The sequence below is a fragment of the Augochlora pura genome, chromosome 5 (genome assembly GCF_028453695.1).
Source record: "Augochlora pura isolate Apur16 chromosome 5, APUR_v2.2.1, whole genome shotgun sequence".
NCBI lineage: Eukaryota > Metazoa > Arthropoda > Insecta > Hymenoptera > Halictidae > Augochlora > Augochlora pura.
In genome coordinates, this window is record NC_135776.1 from 16,003,127 (window position 1) to 16,021,108 (window position 17,982).

The 17,982-nt window shown below is 35.2% G+C and overlaps 1 protein-coding gene across 1 annotated transcript in view; it reads left to right on the forward strand.

Moving 5' to 3' along the window:
* Positions 1–10,857: 10,857 nt before the first annotated feature.
* Positions 10,858–17,982, forward strand: part of LOC144470056 (spondin-1) — a 16,568-nt gene continuing 9,443 nt past the window's right edge. The window contains exon 1 of the mRNA XM_078180858.1: positions 10,858–10,863. Coding sequence (XP_078036984.1) covers positions 10,858–10,863 — 6 coding nt within the window. The remainder of the gene's footprint in view (positions 10,864–17,982) is intronic.

A 17,982-nucleotide genomic window follows, 5' to 3' on the forward strand; every position in this document is an offset into this window, starting at 1 on the left:
TTGTTTGTTGGGAACTTTGCAAACTTTGCAATATTTCAAAGGATATTATGTCTTTATTGCAGTCACTATTCTAACGAATTTATGTTTACATGAATCATAATTCAGTCTTTATTAGAATGATATCTGTTTGGTAAAAAATAAAATTTAATTTATTCATAATCAAAAGAACAGGAATTGATTACTTTCTGTAATAAACAAACAACGAATGAAAAAATGGCAAAATAAAAATAGCGATATAACAAAATAAAAATAGAGAAGTAGCATAGTAATAAAATAGCAACACGACAGAGTAACAATATAAGTAGCGAAATAAGTAGTAAAACAACGAAATAACAAAGTAGCGCCGCAACACTATAGCTAAGTAACAAAATAGAAGGCTGCAAAAGCAAAATAGCAATCTAGAAATAGCGAAATAGTGCACTGGTAAGATAGCACTGTAGCGAAATATCAAAGCGGACGAATATTTGTTAAACCAGCGTCCAGAGTTCAGTAAAATTCTTGGAATGATAATGGTTAACCCTTCTAGTACCGGACAACAATATATCGCTCGCGACACTTGCAAAAAATACCAAAGCGACGATATATCGTTGCGCATCCAATAGCGCATTGCAGGAGAACTCTAATGCAAAATAAACTTGAAAAAAAACTATTATCATACGCATATATTATTTGTAAAACTTCGTTTCTTCCGTAATACTTTTCGAGCCATGTAAATATCAATTTTGTTTCGTTTTTTACAAGCTTCCTTCTTAATAAATTTGTCCGGTTATCTTCGCAAACGCTGCCGTTTCTCGTCCGGTCCTAAAAGGGTTAATCCATTAGGCGTGTTACAGTACCGATGGAAAAAATAATTGGTATTCGATTTCGTTTCAGATGGAGACGGGACGAGCCGCGTCTGACCGTCGCGGCCGAATCTCCTTTGTATGAGCATCGCGCACGCGGGTTCGCGCAAGCGACGAGTTGTTATTAGCACGGCACGGCAGCCGCGGTCGGTAGTCAGTTGCCCGGAGACTCGCGTACGCGACGAACTTAACAGCTGGCACGTACCGATTGTGATACACGCACGTGACATGAAGCACGAAAGCCGATCGTTTTAAGTGTGGTGCACATGTTTCACGCGTCGGCGGGGCCCGTTGTTATCCAATAAACGAAATGGTGAGTGCCGCCGATACATGCTTTCTATCACGCGCGGTTTTCTAATTGTCCCCAAATTTCTCAATTTGCGCAACGTGGACAGGCGTTGGTTAACGTCTAAACAACGGGAGCTAATTTTACGATAGCACGCGTTGGTCAACGAAATTGTCGAATAAAGAATCCATCGCGGAATCTGGCTTAATATTCTAACATAATTACGAGAACTCTAATGACGATGTTACCAAAAGCACAATTTCGATTATTTTAAAGCTGTGTTTTAATTTCATTATTTGAAATTTTACTGTGAATCAATTTTATTTTGAATTTAAATTGAATTTTATCTATTTTCTTTTTCGTTATTTTAAATTGTATTTGTTACTTTCGATTGTACATATCTGGTAGAATTATTCGTCTTATTCTACCCCTTTTTCTTCGTCTACCCCTTTCTTCATTATTTGTTATTACTAGATATTATTCGATTTTATTTTAATATGTTCGATGCTATTTTATTAGCTTTATTTAATACAGTTTAGTAGCATACAACAATATTAAAAGAAAGCATTAAAGCGTAGCAATATCAAAGAGCAAGCGTATTGAATATTTGTTTAAAGTCTCGTCATTTTATTTATTTAGAATATTATTGGTGGATCTATTTGCTAACCGTAATAATTGCACTGCAATTCCAATAAAAGCGGTTCAATTGTATTCACACCGCTTTTATTTCGGTGATGATTTTCAGCAAGACTGTTTGCTATGTTAGGAGCAAACAATTGTTCCTAACTGTTGAGCCGAGTTAATAAATTCAATATTTACCGATGCTTGAAAATGTTTAAAATTAATCATCGATCTCGTTTCGAATTCGAATTCCAATTGTATTCTCGCTTCAATTAAAATCGATATTATTATTATTATTATTAACATAGCCACGAACTGCAGACGCGCTCGGCAATTGCTATTTATTTAAACAGTGTTAATTTTAATCGGAACGGAAACTGGGCACTTAAATTTCCATGATCCTAATCGATATAATCTGCAAACTATAGGCTCAAGTTAATCAACCATCGTCGACGTAGGCGAAGCTAATGCAAACATTATAAAGTCAATCTATGCAGCTTGTCAAAACTGATCAATAGTTCAAAGTTTATAAACATCGTCGCCATTAATCTAATCGGGAATGGATAATAATTTTATGAAACGTGTTATGCAAATTACGTAGAACATGTGACAAGCGAAATTTTATTATGAAATACGTCGCGACTTCATTTCTTATTTTAGTATCCCAAACTTCATTGCGAATAACTTTTATTTTGCATTTGAATTGAATTTTATTCAGTATTTTTTGATTTTATTTTAAATTCTATCTGCCATGTTCGATTATGCATAGAATTAGATTATTACGAAGTACGTTTATTTATTATTTTAGTATTTCAAATTTCATTTCGAATAACTTTTATTTTGTATTTAAATTGAATTTTAGTAATTATTTTTTGGTTTTATGTTAAATTGTATCTGCCACGTTTGATTATGCATAAAATAATGATTTAACTGTATAATATATTTGTAATCTCATCACACTCTTCTTTTTCTTCATTATTTATAATTATTTAATATTGCTCGATATTGTTTGACTTAATTTCAATATATACGATGCTATTTTATTAATTTTATTTAATATAATTTCGAAACACGTCGCATATTTTTCAATAAATTGTCCAACAGTTTCAAAACCGTATGCAACATTGTGCGCGGCGCCATTTCGAAAAACAAGGAAATATAAATTAGCGTGCCACTACTGCATTCGTTGTGCAATAACAATAAAACGAAAACGTCAGCGTATGCGTGCAGGGTGCAGTCTCCCAATGACCCTTGAAATGACTGCTCGCGAGCACGCCGACGTTTGTTGACACAGAGTACGTGATCCAGAGCGATAAACAGTGATCTCTCGATCTTCAGTTTAGTCTGGAAAAGCTGCAACAAAATGCATACCGCATATCTAAATTTCTAACATTGTTCGAACATTTTTCGTCCAACAATCGTTCTATATTATAGCAAAAACGATGCACAGTTTTCCTGGCGATTGGCATTACTACATACTTATTTGCATCTATCGCTGTTTATTTAAACATTTCTGGTGATACATTTCACTTTAATTTCACTTTTATTGAAATTTCACATGGATTTAATGTGTGTAAACTTTGGGAGTCAAATATATGAATTATAATATTATAGATTTATTAACTAGATCGAGGTTCTCTTAAATTGTTACATACAAACTTTTGTTATTATTATTTATTCATGTCCTTTAAGTTTGTTTCTATTTATCTATTTTACTTTGCTGATTTATCTTTTCCAATATTAGTAGATTTGATTAATTAGAGTGAGGTCTTCTGAAATTATTACATACAATGTTTAGTTATTATTTATTAACTCATGTCCTTTAAATTGATTTTTATTTGTCTATTTTACTTCGTTTATTTATCTTTTCCAGTATCAATAGATTTATTCAACTAGAGTGAAGTCTTCTCAAATTATTACACACAATATTTTCTCATTATTATTCAATCCGTGTCCTTTCATTCATTTTATTTCATTCATCCACGTTTCCCAATATAAATAGCTGATATATTTAGCGAATGTACCATGCAAAGGGACCTCTGTTATTAACGCTCTCCCGGCGAATTATTATCGCACGCTGTATCTCGTCACGCGGAACTAAACGTTCCCCGTAATTTCGAGAAAATCGTCTTCGAATGTCCGCCGGTGCTACGTCAGGGTCTCGCCTAATGCGTCTGTTCATTATACGCCGTTTCCACTCACGGCCGGCACGAATGCACGCGCGCCCAACGAAATCCTGGAACTGATTCCTCTCCTCGATCTTCCAAAAAAAGAAACGAGATACTTTGCCGTCGAATTTTCCATCCATCTCGCTGCATTAGAATCGTCGCGTTTGTTTTCCCACCGATCGACGCCGTCCGCTTCATTAATTCGACGGAATTACATAAGGCTCTTGCGCAAATGTTTTCTGTAGAATCGCCGAAGCTCGACGAGAGCGACGCTTTATTATTAGGACCTTGAATAAGTTCGCGCTGTTTTCTTCCCCAAATAAAAGCTTTATTTAAAATGTAACGTTCAAAATCAGTTTAGTCGAAGTATTGCCCATTACCAGAGACCACTTTCTCCCATTTTTCTGGCAGTAAAAGAATTCCGTGTCGGAGAAACAATTCGTCTTTCGAGGCAATCCATGAATCGATCCATTTTTGAGTTTCTTCGTAATCGAAACAAATAGATTCGCGATGTCCGCGCGAACGCGGCTGAATCGGAATGCGTGGCAGAGTACGAAATTAATGGAATCACGCGATCGCGTCTCGCTTGAAATTATAGACAGCGTGGTAAACTAATTAATGCCGGAATCGGATCGAATGGAACGGTAACATTAAGCAATTAATATCAGAATATTAGTCGGTCGTAATACACCCCGGTAGTCGCTCGTTGAATATCATTGTTATTCTATTAAAGAAAGCGAGCGATTCAATTGCAAATTGAATTAGGGGTGCCTTGTGAATTATACTAAGCGGCGTGTGTTCCAGTAGAATGCATTTTCTTCGAGCAAGATTTGCAAAAATTAACATCGATTTTATGTTCTATATTAATGATTAACATTGAGAGTATTGTTAAAAGAGAAGAGGAATTGTTTAAGTTTATATTGTATTGTTTCGTGAAAATATTTGTGAACAATGTATAGAGATTATAACGATGTAGGAATACAATGAAGCATCTCATAATTAGCATCGATTAACTATAAAACAATTCACATTGCTTTACCATATAGAAATTATTTAACCATCGCCGAAGTGGTTAATGATCAGATAATTCGAAAACTTTCGATTCTCTTGCAAATAATTCGTAAAAGTTATTCAACCTTCCTTAGTTATTTAATTAATATACGAATTATTTGAGTTTCTATTTTTCTAGCATCGATTAACTATATAACAATTCACGTCCCCTTACCTTATAGAAATTATTTAACCATCGCCGAAGTGGTTAATAAACAGATAATTCGAAAACTTTCGATTCTCTTGCAAATAATTCGTAAAAGTTATTCAACCTTCCTTAGTTATTTAATTAATATACGAATTATTTGAGTTTCTATTTTTCTAGCATCGATTAACTATATAACAATTCACATCCCTTTACCTTATAGAAATTATTTAACCATCGCCGAAGTGGTTAATAAACAGATAATTCGAAAACTTTCGATTCTCTTGGAAATAATTCGTAAAAGTTATTCAACCCGCCCTTAGTCGTTTAATTGATAAACGAGTTATTTAAGTTTCTAAATATGTCCGCGTCGCGGCTAATTCTTTTAAATCGCATCTGACTGGCGTTGTAGCAAGCTTGACGAGCTCGTCGAATCGAACCGGAACAGTGAATTTCTCATTTGTGAATCGCGGAAAGTCTGCGGCCGTGTCGCGTACAGAAATAAATCCGTGTTTCATTGGACCGGCTTTAAGAGGCGGCCCCGCCATTACAGAAGATATCTTACCCCTTAACGTTTGATTACGTTCATCAATCACCGGCCGGGTCGAGAACTATTTCCCGGGACTTTTTTACGGCAAACCTTTTAAAAACTTGCCGCAGATAAAGTATCTTCGTCCAGTTTACACGAATTCGCGTTCAACTTGTCCTTTGACCTTTTACTTTTTCCACTTGTTTCGTGCGTTTTTCGAAAGGCTTCGTAACAATTTATGGAAACGAAAGTTTATTTTACGAACGAAGAAAGAAAAAACGAATAAAAAATCGCGTTGGGGATCGATATGTAAAAAGCAACGATGGAACATCGTTGATTTTACTGGGACTCCTTTTTTTTTATTTATTTGCTTATTTATATCGTGTATTGCGTTAAACGACGTTCTTTCCGAGTTAAATTAATTTTCAGATAAACAAAGTATATTTCTGCCTCGGACTACTTTGTTGATTATCAAAACTTTCATATCGGATAATGCGTTCGCTTTGACAGATTATTAATTCAATGTTGGTAAATCTTTATTTAATACCGGCCAGCATAGGAAGCATATTAAGTAAATCTATAGATATTAATTGGTGCCGACGCAGCCTGCTTAAATGGGATCAATGTTTAAAACAATCTAAATCTGTTACACGATACATGATTAGCGATACAGTTTACTCAATCATATCATTAGTTATTAAAATAAAGATTAAAGTGCAAGTGTATATGTACAACACACTAAAAAAAGAATATATAACGCTACACCAAAATATATTAGGTTGGGGAGATAGAAATCCATTATTTTTACGTGAACTTCGAGAGTTTATTTAACATATTTCCGATTATCCGATTTGGGTCAAATATGCACAGTTTCGTTCTATAATTTGTTGCCATTATAAAGGTGCCTTCATAAAATAAAAATAAATTCTTACGCATACAAAATTTATTCTTGCGACCCCTGCCAACGGTTTTATTACTTGATAATTTTTTCAATCTAAATCTTATTGTTACAAAAATTATCTTGCAACGTAATAGAATAATTTTAGTGGTGCCTCAGAGTCACCACTCGAGTGCAAGGGTTAACAGATATCGATCACTGCAGCCGTCTACCGAGAAAGTATATATATAGTATATATATAGAAATATATATATAGAGAAATATATATATATATAGAATACATAATATATATATATAGAAAAATAGTAATTTGGTTACGAAAAATTTCATTCGCGTAAAATCCAGCCGTGCCTAAGAGGTTAAACTAATTAGTTGACCCAGCTGACAAATACAACATATATAAGATTGTATTAATTCCACAGAAGAGTCAATATTTTCTTCATCGCGAATAGTTCAGTAAGCGCCGCCATGCGAAAGTGTTAATACAACGAACGTCGCGCGGACATTAAGTCCGCTGGGAACGGCGAAAGGCAGGAAAGGAGATTGTCCATTCAATTGCTTTTTCTCTCGCGGCGGCACGATGGTGCTTTATTAAAGCATCAACCGAACGCGAACATAGCGCATCCTGTAGCATCGATAGCCACCGCGTGCGCCGTGCCGTGCACGAAACGCAATTATCCCGCGACTTTTCTCTGTTTTCCGTGTGTTCGCGCGGCGGCGGCGAACCTCGGGCGCGAAACAATATCGAGCACGCCGAGAGCTGGTTAGCTCCTACGGCGAAACAAAAAGCTCGCCTAAGTAGTCGGTCAACTGAATTTTCCATTCAGAAAACACGCCGGCGATATTTTCCAGCGAGAATTTTCGCGGCGAACGAGGTACTTGCGGAAAATATTTATGTTCGACGCTGTTTTTCGATGGTTCTGGAAACGGCCACGGAAATGATGATCCATCGATTTTAAACGTTTTTGCTTGATTTCAACGTTTATCCCATTTTTACAGAAATGTTTGATCAACGCTTCTCGGTTTAGACGTTTCAATTGTTGAATACGTATCGCGCGAGATTTAATGTTTAAATATTGATTGTTTGTTAAATGTAACGCTTGTATTATTGAACGTTTATTGCAGGACGATTTCAATGTTTATTTCATTAAGTTTTCGATGTTTAAATGTCTTAAAGAAATATTGAAATTCTCGAATATTAGATTTGTTTCATATGAAGTAAAATTGACGATATATATATCAGACTAATCTAGTTAAGTATTATTACATATGTACCAAATTAATATAATTAAGTATTAATATCCATTATATTAATAATATGTATTCATAGAAATGCAGTGTTATAAAAAAAACGGATACATAAAAACGCATACACAAAAATCTACATGAAGATCTATTTCTTTTGTAAAAGTTCAGTGTATCAATGACATTGTCGAGGGCAGTTTACGCGTCGCAAAAGTTGGAACAAAGTGAAGTTGATGAAAGGTATGAAACGGATCGTGGAAACGTGGCCGTAGAACCGCGCGAACGATGGAATTGGAGAACAAGGTTACGTAAACCTGGGCGATAATGTCGCGGCGGACAGGAAAATCATGGTCGTGGCTTAGTAAGCTATTGTTTGAATTCCTGTCGGCGCTCTGCGGTCGAGGATGGCAACGAGAATGGCAGAACGCCAAGCCGAGTCAAATACCCTTGTCCTATCCTATGCGGGCCTTCTTCGGCCGATATTGTATTGGACAGTGAGAGAATTTATGGTCAGCCGGCTTATCATTCGGTCATGCTAATGCCTCGTCGTGTAGACCGAACGGAATCACTCGATGTCGTCTACCGTCACGGGAACGTGACGTAAACGGCCGTGACCCTTTTTGTTAAGGCGAGAGATTTAGAAATGACTTTATGGCATGGCCGCCCATCTGTGAGTTTTTCAGCAATTCGATTAGGGCTATTGCAGTTTCTTTAGCGGACCGGTCTGCTGCCAGTATGTGGCACATAAAATTAAATAGTTTTCAGGATGACGAAGGTCATGTCGTCATTTAGTCTCCCAGGTCCAAGAAACCCTGCCGTAAAGTCCCGAGACTAAGGGAAAAGGGAATCGACCGCCAGGTATCGGCATCGACGATCCTGGCCAGCTGGAATTTCCGCGCATTGCCAAACATCCGTCCACTCGCGAGTGCAAGCGTCTCGCCCAGTCATCCTCACCACAGACAACCTGCCTCGGACACATTGGAAGGGATGGCCGGGTTTTTCCCGACTCCGGGAAAGGGAGGGGCGCTTAAGACCCAAAAAGAGGGATGATGTAGAGAATTCGAGGAAGTCAGAGTACATCAGAGCTTCAGACAGGACAGAACAGATTAGAGATTCAGACAGTACAGTACAGAAGACATAGAGAGATACGCGTAACGGTTTGGTTGCACGATACAAATAAACTTAGCATTTCAAATCGAGATTTAAGTCAATGATTTAGTTCCACATCAGTGGGTAGTCCTTCGAACTAGTCGACACCAAGTGCAATATTCAGAGGATCTCGTTCATCCATCTGACGAGTCCTCAACACTTTTAAATCCAGATTAATATCAAAATGGGAGGAGCTGAACCGGAAAGGGGAAGGCTAAGCGCGAAGGAAGAGGGGTTAATGCGATAGATGGTGAGGCTAGTAGATACAAAAAATATAAAAATGGGAGGGACTGAACCAGAAAGGAGAAAAACCAAGCACGAAGAAGGAGGGGCTAATACGAAGGAAGGTGGAGCTAGTCCAAATGGGTGGGACTAATAGAAAGGGGGAGGGGCCAATCCTGAAGACTAGGACTCTTTAGAAAACTAATGCATACTATCTAGAAGAAGGAGCCAATCTAAAAGGACTAACACACAAAAGGCGTGGTCAACCCGAAAGGGGGCGGGTCAGGTGAAAAATGGGAGGGGCCTACCCCAAATGGGGAGCGTTAATTTTCTTTAACGAAAGCAAAAAGAAAAGTAAAAAATTTAATAATATGGACTATGATTTTTACAAGTTGCGTTGTTTTTATATAGACCGTGTTATTTCTACAGACAGTGTCAAAATTTTATGAATGACGGCGCAGACGATTACCGGACGAATATGTGTTGATCGTTCCTAAATAGAGCGACGTATCAGAATGAAAAACGAAATCGAAGAGAAACCGGTCGGCGTGCTGCCGCGATGCAATCACACGGTTGCAAGACGCGACAATAGCGCGCGTCTTGCCAAGTCGAGTCATTAAGTGGTACGTCCGCGCGTACAGGCGCACCAAGTAGTACGAACACACGTTTCGTCGCACGTGTTGGCAACGCTTCCTGCCCCGGCATTCACGTGCTTCGCCCGCGGAACCTACGCATTCTAATTTAATAGATGCGGCATCCAGCAAAGTGACACTTTGTGACTCGGATCTGCCCCCACCCTCCCCCCATCCGCCGAATATTTATTGTTACACAATGTCGATTACATAATTACGATAGTACGAAGCGCACCCCGTGAACTGACAGAACAGTTGCATTCAACCGCGGCTACCTGGCTGTCGCTCATGCTTTGAACGCGACTTTAGCTCGACCTACCCTCTTTTGCATTTTGCAGTTTTCATCTTCATCAATTTGCTATGCTTCGTGTATTCTGCTCCGCTTTTGTATTTTATTAATATTCCATTGACGTTACCTACGTCACTTCTGCACATTTTTAAATAATCTCTAATATTTAGATGTAGATTTATTCATACGAATTTAAATTCTCAAGATTTTTTAGAATATTATGGGGATTTTTATATGAAAACACTTTGGAGAGAATTATTTTATTATTTTAAATTATTAATTTATTTTGGTTTCCTCTATTTTGCTCTGCTTTTGTATTTTATTAACAATCCATTGACGTTACCTACCCCACCTCTATGCTTTTTTAAATATTCTTTAATATTTAAATGTAGATTTATTCATACGAATTTAAATTCTCAATAATTTAGAATATTATAGGGGTTCTTATATGTAAACACTTTGAAGAGGATTGATTTAATTTTTTCAATAATGAATTTATGTGGTTTCCTTCATTTTGCTCTGCTTTTGTATTTTATTAATATTCCATTAGCGTTAGCTCTCCTACCCCACATAATTTTTTAAATAATATTTAATATTTAGATGCGTTGGTAGATTTATTCATGCGAATTTAAGTTGTCGAGATTTTCAAATATTACAGGAGCTATTAAACGTAAACTCTTCGGAAAGAATTGTTTTAATTTTCTCAATTATGGATTTATATGGATTATTTTTTTATCAGGGTTTTACTGTAGAATTTTATATAATGAATAAGCTAGATACGATGGAAGTGAGTACATTTTTGCACATTATGCTTTACCCTTCGGAAATTTAATTCTCTTTGTGTGTTTTCAATATAGTCGGAATTTTGTAATTTAATTGTAATTTAATTAATAATATGGTTCTACAGAGTTTTATATAACTTCATTAATATTCCAATGTTATTTTCTCCTATATAGTTTTATATAATTTCATTCTATAATTTGGTCAATTGTTATATATTTATTAATACATTGTTATTATATATATAATAATATATTAATAACAAAAAGTCATATGAAGAGTAGAACGAAGTTAAATGCAAGATCAAAGCTATATTGATATAATATAATAGTATAATATAATATGTATTTAATAATATATTATACTATTACATAAATATAATTATATATATATATATATATATATTTATTAATATATTGTACTATTATATATATATTTACTAATATATTATACTATTATATCAATATAGCTCTGATCATTCTGCTCTTCGTCTGTTTTTTTGTTAATAAAAAATAGCGCATAGAACACAAGTGACAAGACTTGGCGCATCGCGCCAATACGAATCAGCAATTTCACCTGCGAAACTGCATCAAACGTGCGAGTGCAATTATTTTTGCACGCAGGTTCGTTTACCGCGATAATCAAATTTGGAAATTTGTCGAGCTGATGGCCTGTAAACATGTCTGGTCCCTGCTGGACGTTTCCACTGGCAGCGAGCATCGCGCCAGCGCAATGAAACAATTTTCTTCACTCGCAATATCTCTCTATAAATTTTAGAACAAAATATTAACAACAAAAAGAGGACCATAGAAATGGAACAAATTATTCTCTCCTTTTTATATCTCTTCACTGGTACATTTATCTTTAAGAAAATAATTGTAATCGAGATTTCTACAAAAATGTTCGTTACAATGATTTTCATAAAAATATCTGACATAACGATTTTTTTCAAAAGAATGAAACGTATTAACCCTTTGTAGTCGAAGCCATTTCAATTGTAAATCTAAAATAATTTTTCTGGCTCATAGTTTTTCCATTTTATGTAATGAAATGCACTTTTATGCATACGAAATTGATTGTTACAGCCCATAGAAACAGTTTCGCTTTTAACAATCTTTTTACAATTAAACCTTTTTGATGCTAGCCTAAAATTATTTTGGAACGTGATGGAACAATTTTAGTGGCGCCTGAGAGTCGTAGCTCGAGTGCAGATAGTTAATTTATTTCTAAATGTCGCATGTGATAATATTTATTTATGTATATGTTTTTGATGGTGTTTATTTTATTGTTTGCTAGTGCAATGAACTAATAAGAACATAGAGAAGTGAGCTTCCATTATAAAATGAACTATAAATATAGTACTGGGGCAGCAGTGACCCCACCGTACCAGTTAAGGGTTGGTGACAGTCTCCGCTGCCGAAATACTTCTCGTGGAATAATTATCGTTGAAATGAATTCTTGTAGGTAAACGAAAATGTTCCCTCGAAGTATGTCTAAAACTTGTTTGACCTAAACTATTTCGTAGCGAATCGATCACTTTTCGCGTTTCGCGTGTAGGATGTTGATGCACCTGAAACACGTATGGAATTTCTAGCCTGAAATAATGGTAAATAAAATGTAAATATAATTCATTTTGTCATGTTAGTACTTATATGTATAAACAATAATAGTGTGACATAAATATTTAATTAAAATATAGGAGAATAACATTGTAACTAATAGTATTGCAAATAAGAGGTTTTTGTTCTATAGCTTTTTATAATACCATGTACTTTTGTCAATTATGTGAATATTTGCAAAAACAGGTGCATTTTACCATTCCTTCAGATTGAAAATAATTGCGTTTCGTCAGATTAAAAGTAATTGCATTTTGTCAGATTTAAAGTAAATTAATTTCTTCCGATAGAAAACACATGTATTCCATCCGATTGAAAATAAATACAGTTTACAAACGAATTGAATAAACGATAAAATGATTGCTACAAATATTGGTTAATCTCTTCATATCTTATATTAACATCACATATAACGTTATATTAATATTATGCCATTGTACAATATAATGAATATTGACATCATATATTATATTGTATTATATTAATACTATATCATTGTACAATATAATGAATATTGACAGCATATATTATATTGCATTATATTAATATGGTATCATTGTATAATACAATGAATATTGATATCATATCTTATATTTTATTATATTAATATTATGCCATTATATATCATAACGAATATTAATAATTAATAACAATTAATGCCAACATAAATCTTGACAAACAATGATTTTTGTAGCCTGGTTAAGTCTCGTAATAAAAATGGGTAAAAGAAATTCGTAGAAAATTTCTAGTGGTCGTTTTACTCACGCGGCGCACTGTACCCGTTGGCATACGGCTTGCAATCGACCGATAATGCGATTTTCTCTTACATAATGACCGCAGCTTATCGTATCATTAACGTTTCCCTTGATGGAGATCGTGGCCGTGGTGATCGCGGCGAATCCGTTTACACGGCCACGAGAAAATCGATATCGTAACAGCGCCCAGCGAATTCTAATGATTAGACTGCGGATTTTATGCGTTCATCGCAGTATTAACTAGAACGAAAACAAACACCTAGAGCCATTAGGAGAAAGTATACGATATGAAAATATTCTCAAAGTCATTAGAAGAGTTCGAGAATATTTTTTATGTAAGTTAGTTAAGTTATTGATATTTTTAAAGGAGGAAACGCGCTGTTGCGTAACACACATGTTTTGCAATTAATTTAGTCGATAGTTATTTTATCTAAAGGTTCGTAGTTTAATAATGATTCATTATATCTTAGTTATAACTTGTCGGCATCGTAAAATATATTTGGATGTACTTAATTATATATTGGGTAGGTATTATATTAGATATTGTTTAATACACGTTGGATTTTATTATATACACTGGATATTTTATATTGGATACATTATATTGGATATGAAATATCTTGGATATGGTATACATTGGATGTACAATATATTAAATATATAAAGCTTGTATATACAATATATAATATTCAATGTACAATATACTGGATGTATTGTATAAGATATATTATATTGGATTCATCATATTGGATATATTATACCTTGAATATATAATATCTTGGATATGTTATGTACTGAATGTATAATGTACTGGATATATTATACATATGTATAATGAATGTACAATATCTTGGATATCTTATATTAAATATATTGTATTGGATGTAATATATCATAAATGCATACATAAAATATATTTTTAACTACATCTCGCTCAGTCGCCGCGATTACCTTCGATTTGTGGCGATCTGGAACCACGAAAACAGTTTCGCTCGTAGTTTTCGTTATCAAACTAATAATTGTTCTCGCACGTCAGTCAACGTCACCGACGTCGATGGAATCGAGCATATTGAACCGAAACCTCCAATTTTACTCTGAAAACATTTCAGACCGGAGTATTGCCAATTTTTGCGAATAGTCTGGGTCATCCGCCCACCGCGTCGTCTCTGGCAGGAATCTCCGATTATCTTGATTAAAAAAAAATGGAATCGTCAGTCTAAAAAAAATTCGCGCGCAGAGTCCGGCATACAGCGACTTATCCCTCGTGTTTCTCGTCCTGCCAGAATTCCTATTTAATTCTCCCGCCGCCTTTTTGTTTCATCCCCCCCCCCCCTCCACCGCCCGTCGTATACAATACCAATTTATTATTGCGTTGATTTCACCGTTGCCTCCGATTTTATCGCTCGCTTCGATTTTACTGTTTCCATCCCCTCCCGCGCTCTCTCATTGCTTTCTTCGATTTCATTGTTTTCTATGATTTTATTGTTTCCTTTGATCCGATCGTTCTCCCGGATTTCATTGTTGTCTCTGATTCCATTATTTCCCTCCGATTCCATCGCTTTCTTCGTACTTACGAGGTTTCTTCATCTTTCGTTTAAACAAGGTATTTTTTATAACAAAATTGATTAAATAATAACAAAAATATATTGATTTTACTCCTCGTAGTACGTAATAACAGTCCACAAAAGTATTCGTACCAGTGTAGATTTTATCAAAAATCGCATATTAGAGTAGCTTTTTTACTTTAGATTAATTTTCTAGTATCTAGTGGATCCACCTTTATGCCTTATTATATAGTTTAATCCACTTGACATACTTTCTACCAGTTTTAATGCGATATTTGGTTCAATACAACCAATTCAATTGGTTCAATTTGGTTCTTTACAGTTGGTTGTACATTTTTTAATTCTAGTTCTGTATTAGGCTTTCTCCAAACTTTCTCTCTTCCCTCACATCCAAAAATATTAAATAAGATAATAAAAAGTTTATTGCAAAATTTTTACATGCATCCCTTGATTTCAACAGATTTCTCTTACAAGCGATGAGGGTACGAATACTTATGGGACTGACTGTATACTTTTATTCCCGCCGAATTTACGATCTCACGCAGCAAGATAGCCTGCGAACGAATTTAAAGTTCAACCCGTTCGTAGTTCGCGTTTCTATTTCTCGGCTTAGCTTGGATATTGTTCAATTGTGATTATCGTTGAAACGGCTGTTTAATTAAGGGAACAAAGCGAGTGAAATTCGTAATTAGTTTGGACGTCGATGAACGGTACGCGGCATACAGGGGAAAAAGATACGATCTGAATTTGTGAAGACCGATTGTCAAAATTGGGTCGGACTGCTGCGGGAAAGTTGATTGAATATTAATTTAATGTTGCACGTTGCCAGGTACAAAACAACGCGCGCTGCTCGACGATGCGAAAGTAACGATTGTCGTTTCCCACGTTACCGAATTGTTAGTTCATTATATTACATGGGTCGCGGGGAAAAACAATTTTTTACGGAATACCATTGTTTCCAGTAACGAACGCTGTTAACTGAAAGCAACGTTATTAATTTACTCGTGTCCTGTCCGTCACGTTTTACACGTTTTTCAGCGAAAAGTAATGTGTCTGCCGGGTCGATTTATTGTTCTCTTCCTACCACCCCCCTTATCCACCTTTCGTGTCATCATTTTCCCATCTACCCTCTTGCTCTTCCACCTTTCTCTCCAATTTTCGGGGTCAATTTATTATTTAGTTATCATTTGTTACTTTGTATTTACTTGCTATTTATTCTTCAGTATTTCTTATTTGCTTGTCGTTTGTTCTTTATTATCTTGTATTTAGTTGCTATTTATACTGTAATATTTCATATTTACTAATTATTTATTCTTTATTATCTTGTATCTACTTGTTAACTACTTTTACTATCTTGTATTTACTTTTTACCTATTCTTTATTATTAATTATTCACTTACTATTAATTATTCGTTATTTACTTATTCTTTACTCTTTACTAGTTATTCATTATATATTCTATATTATTTATAATTTATTTACCGTTTATTTCTCGTTTTCCAAAAAATAGTTTACAAGCTGTTTATTTTATTCTCTCAATGCGTTAATTTTATACGAAGGAAGAAGTTGTGCTAGTTAGAAAGGGTGGGCCACGCAACGCGATCGGCTTAACCCTTCCACCTCAAGGTACCACTAAAATTGCTGTATCAGGTTCCGAAATAATTTTCATGAACACCGTCGAAACTGTAGCTGTTTTATAGGTCACAAATGCACCGACTCGTATAAGACTGAAATAACGTAAATTGGTAAAGTTATTTTCGATTTAGTGCCGAAATTGCTTCGAGCGCAAACAGTTAATTTATATTAAATTAACATTATCTAAGGAGACCTATAAGATGACTGTTAACATATCTTTTGTTAACCCTTTTGTCCTAGAAGACAAGAATTTCTCCTTACTAAGATCTCCTTCAATTTTCCATAGGTTAACCTATAATTTGTTTATACCGGTATACCGAATCTCTGTTAAAAAAGTTTGCAATTCAGTTATCGCGCGGAAATAATTCATTGCTAACCCTTCACATGGAAATGATTCATTGCTGAATTTTCGCAAAGAAATAATCCTTTGCTGACTCTTCACAGACAGAAACGATTCATCGCAGACTTTCCGCGCCGAAATATCCGATCCCGTACATTTTCCTATAGAAATAATTCGGTTCCGCGATCCCACGCATAAAAATGCAAATCCCTCGAGCATAGAAATAATTCAGAAAATTTTTCCCCGAAATTTCGCCGCTTTCCTATGAATACGACCGACGATGTCGCGCGGAGTGATGTGTGAAAAATCTTGTAGTTTCACGGTGAGAAGAAAAAGAAGAGAAAAGTGGCCGAACCGGTATGGACGATAACGGGGGCGCCTCCATTGTTTCGCGCACGTGTCGCGATCGCGAGAGCCCGCCCCCCGAAATTCGCGATACGTTCGAAGCATCATGGGAGCCGGCTTCCTTCGCGTCATCTGTCCCGCGAGAAAAAAAAAGGAAAAAAAGGAAGCCCATCTCTCAGCTCGCGTGAAATGAAAGCTCCGCCGTCTGCCACCATCTGTCGCGACTGTTCATGGATAAATTGGGTCAATCGGTTTCCGATCCTAATCCCGCCTGCGGCACGTCGTGCTTATTTACAGGGCCAAGCGTAGACAAGCCGCAGAAAAATATCCAGTCCCCGAGATAAACGAGAACTATGCGATACCTTTTTTTCCAGCGGCGCAGTCGGCTCCGCGTAACGGACTGCAAAACATCCACGTTCGAACCGGATTTTTATAATTATTTAAACGATACGAGAGAAAGTGTGTTACCATATTTTTATACTAATTTTTTTATCGTTTTTAATACCAAGTTTTTGATTTATTACTTTAATAAGCAAAAACTTATTATTTATTACTTTAATAATAGTATTAATATTTTTAGTATTTTTATTGTTAATAGCAATAATTTAGGTTGCAATTGAGGTATAATAATAGAATTTGTACTTACTAGTGAAAATGTTCGAGGGAAATTTATTATTAGTTTTATGCAAACTGGGACGTCATTTTTCTAATTACTTAAACAATATAGTAAAATAAAAAGAGTAGAATAAAAATCTATCGCAACATTTTTCACATTAATAGTTGTTTCATTTTTAATCATAATTTGATTTATTATTTTAGTAATAGTATTATTATTTCTGATATCTTTTACTATTAAAAGTAAAATAATTT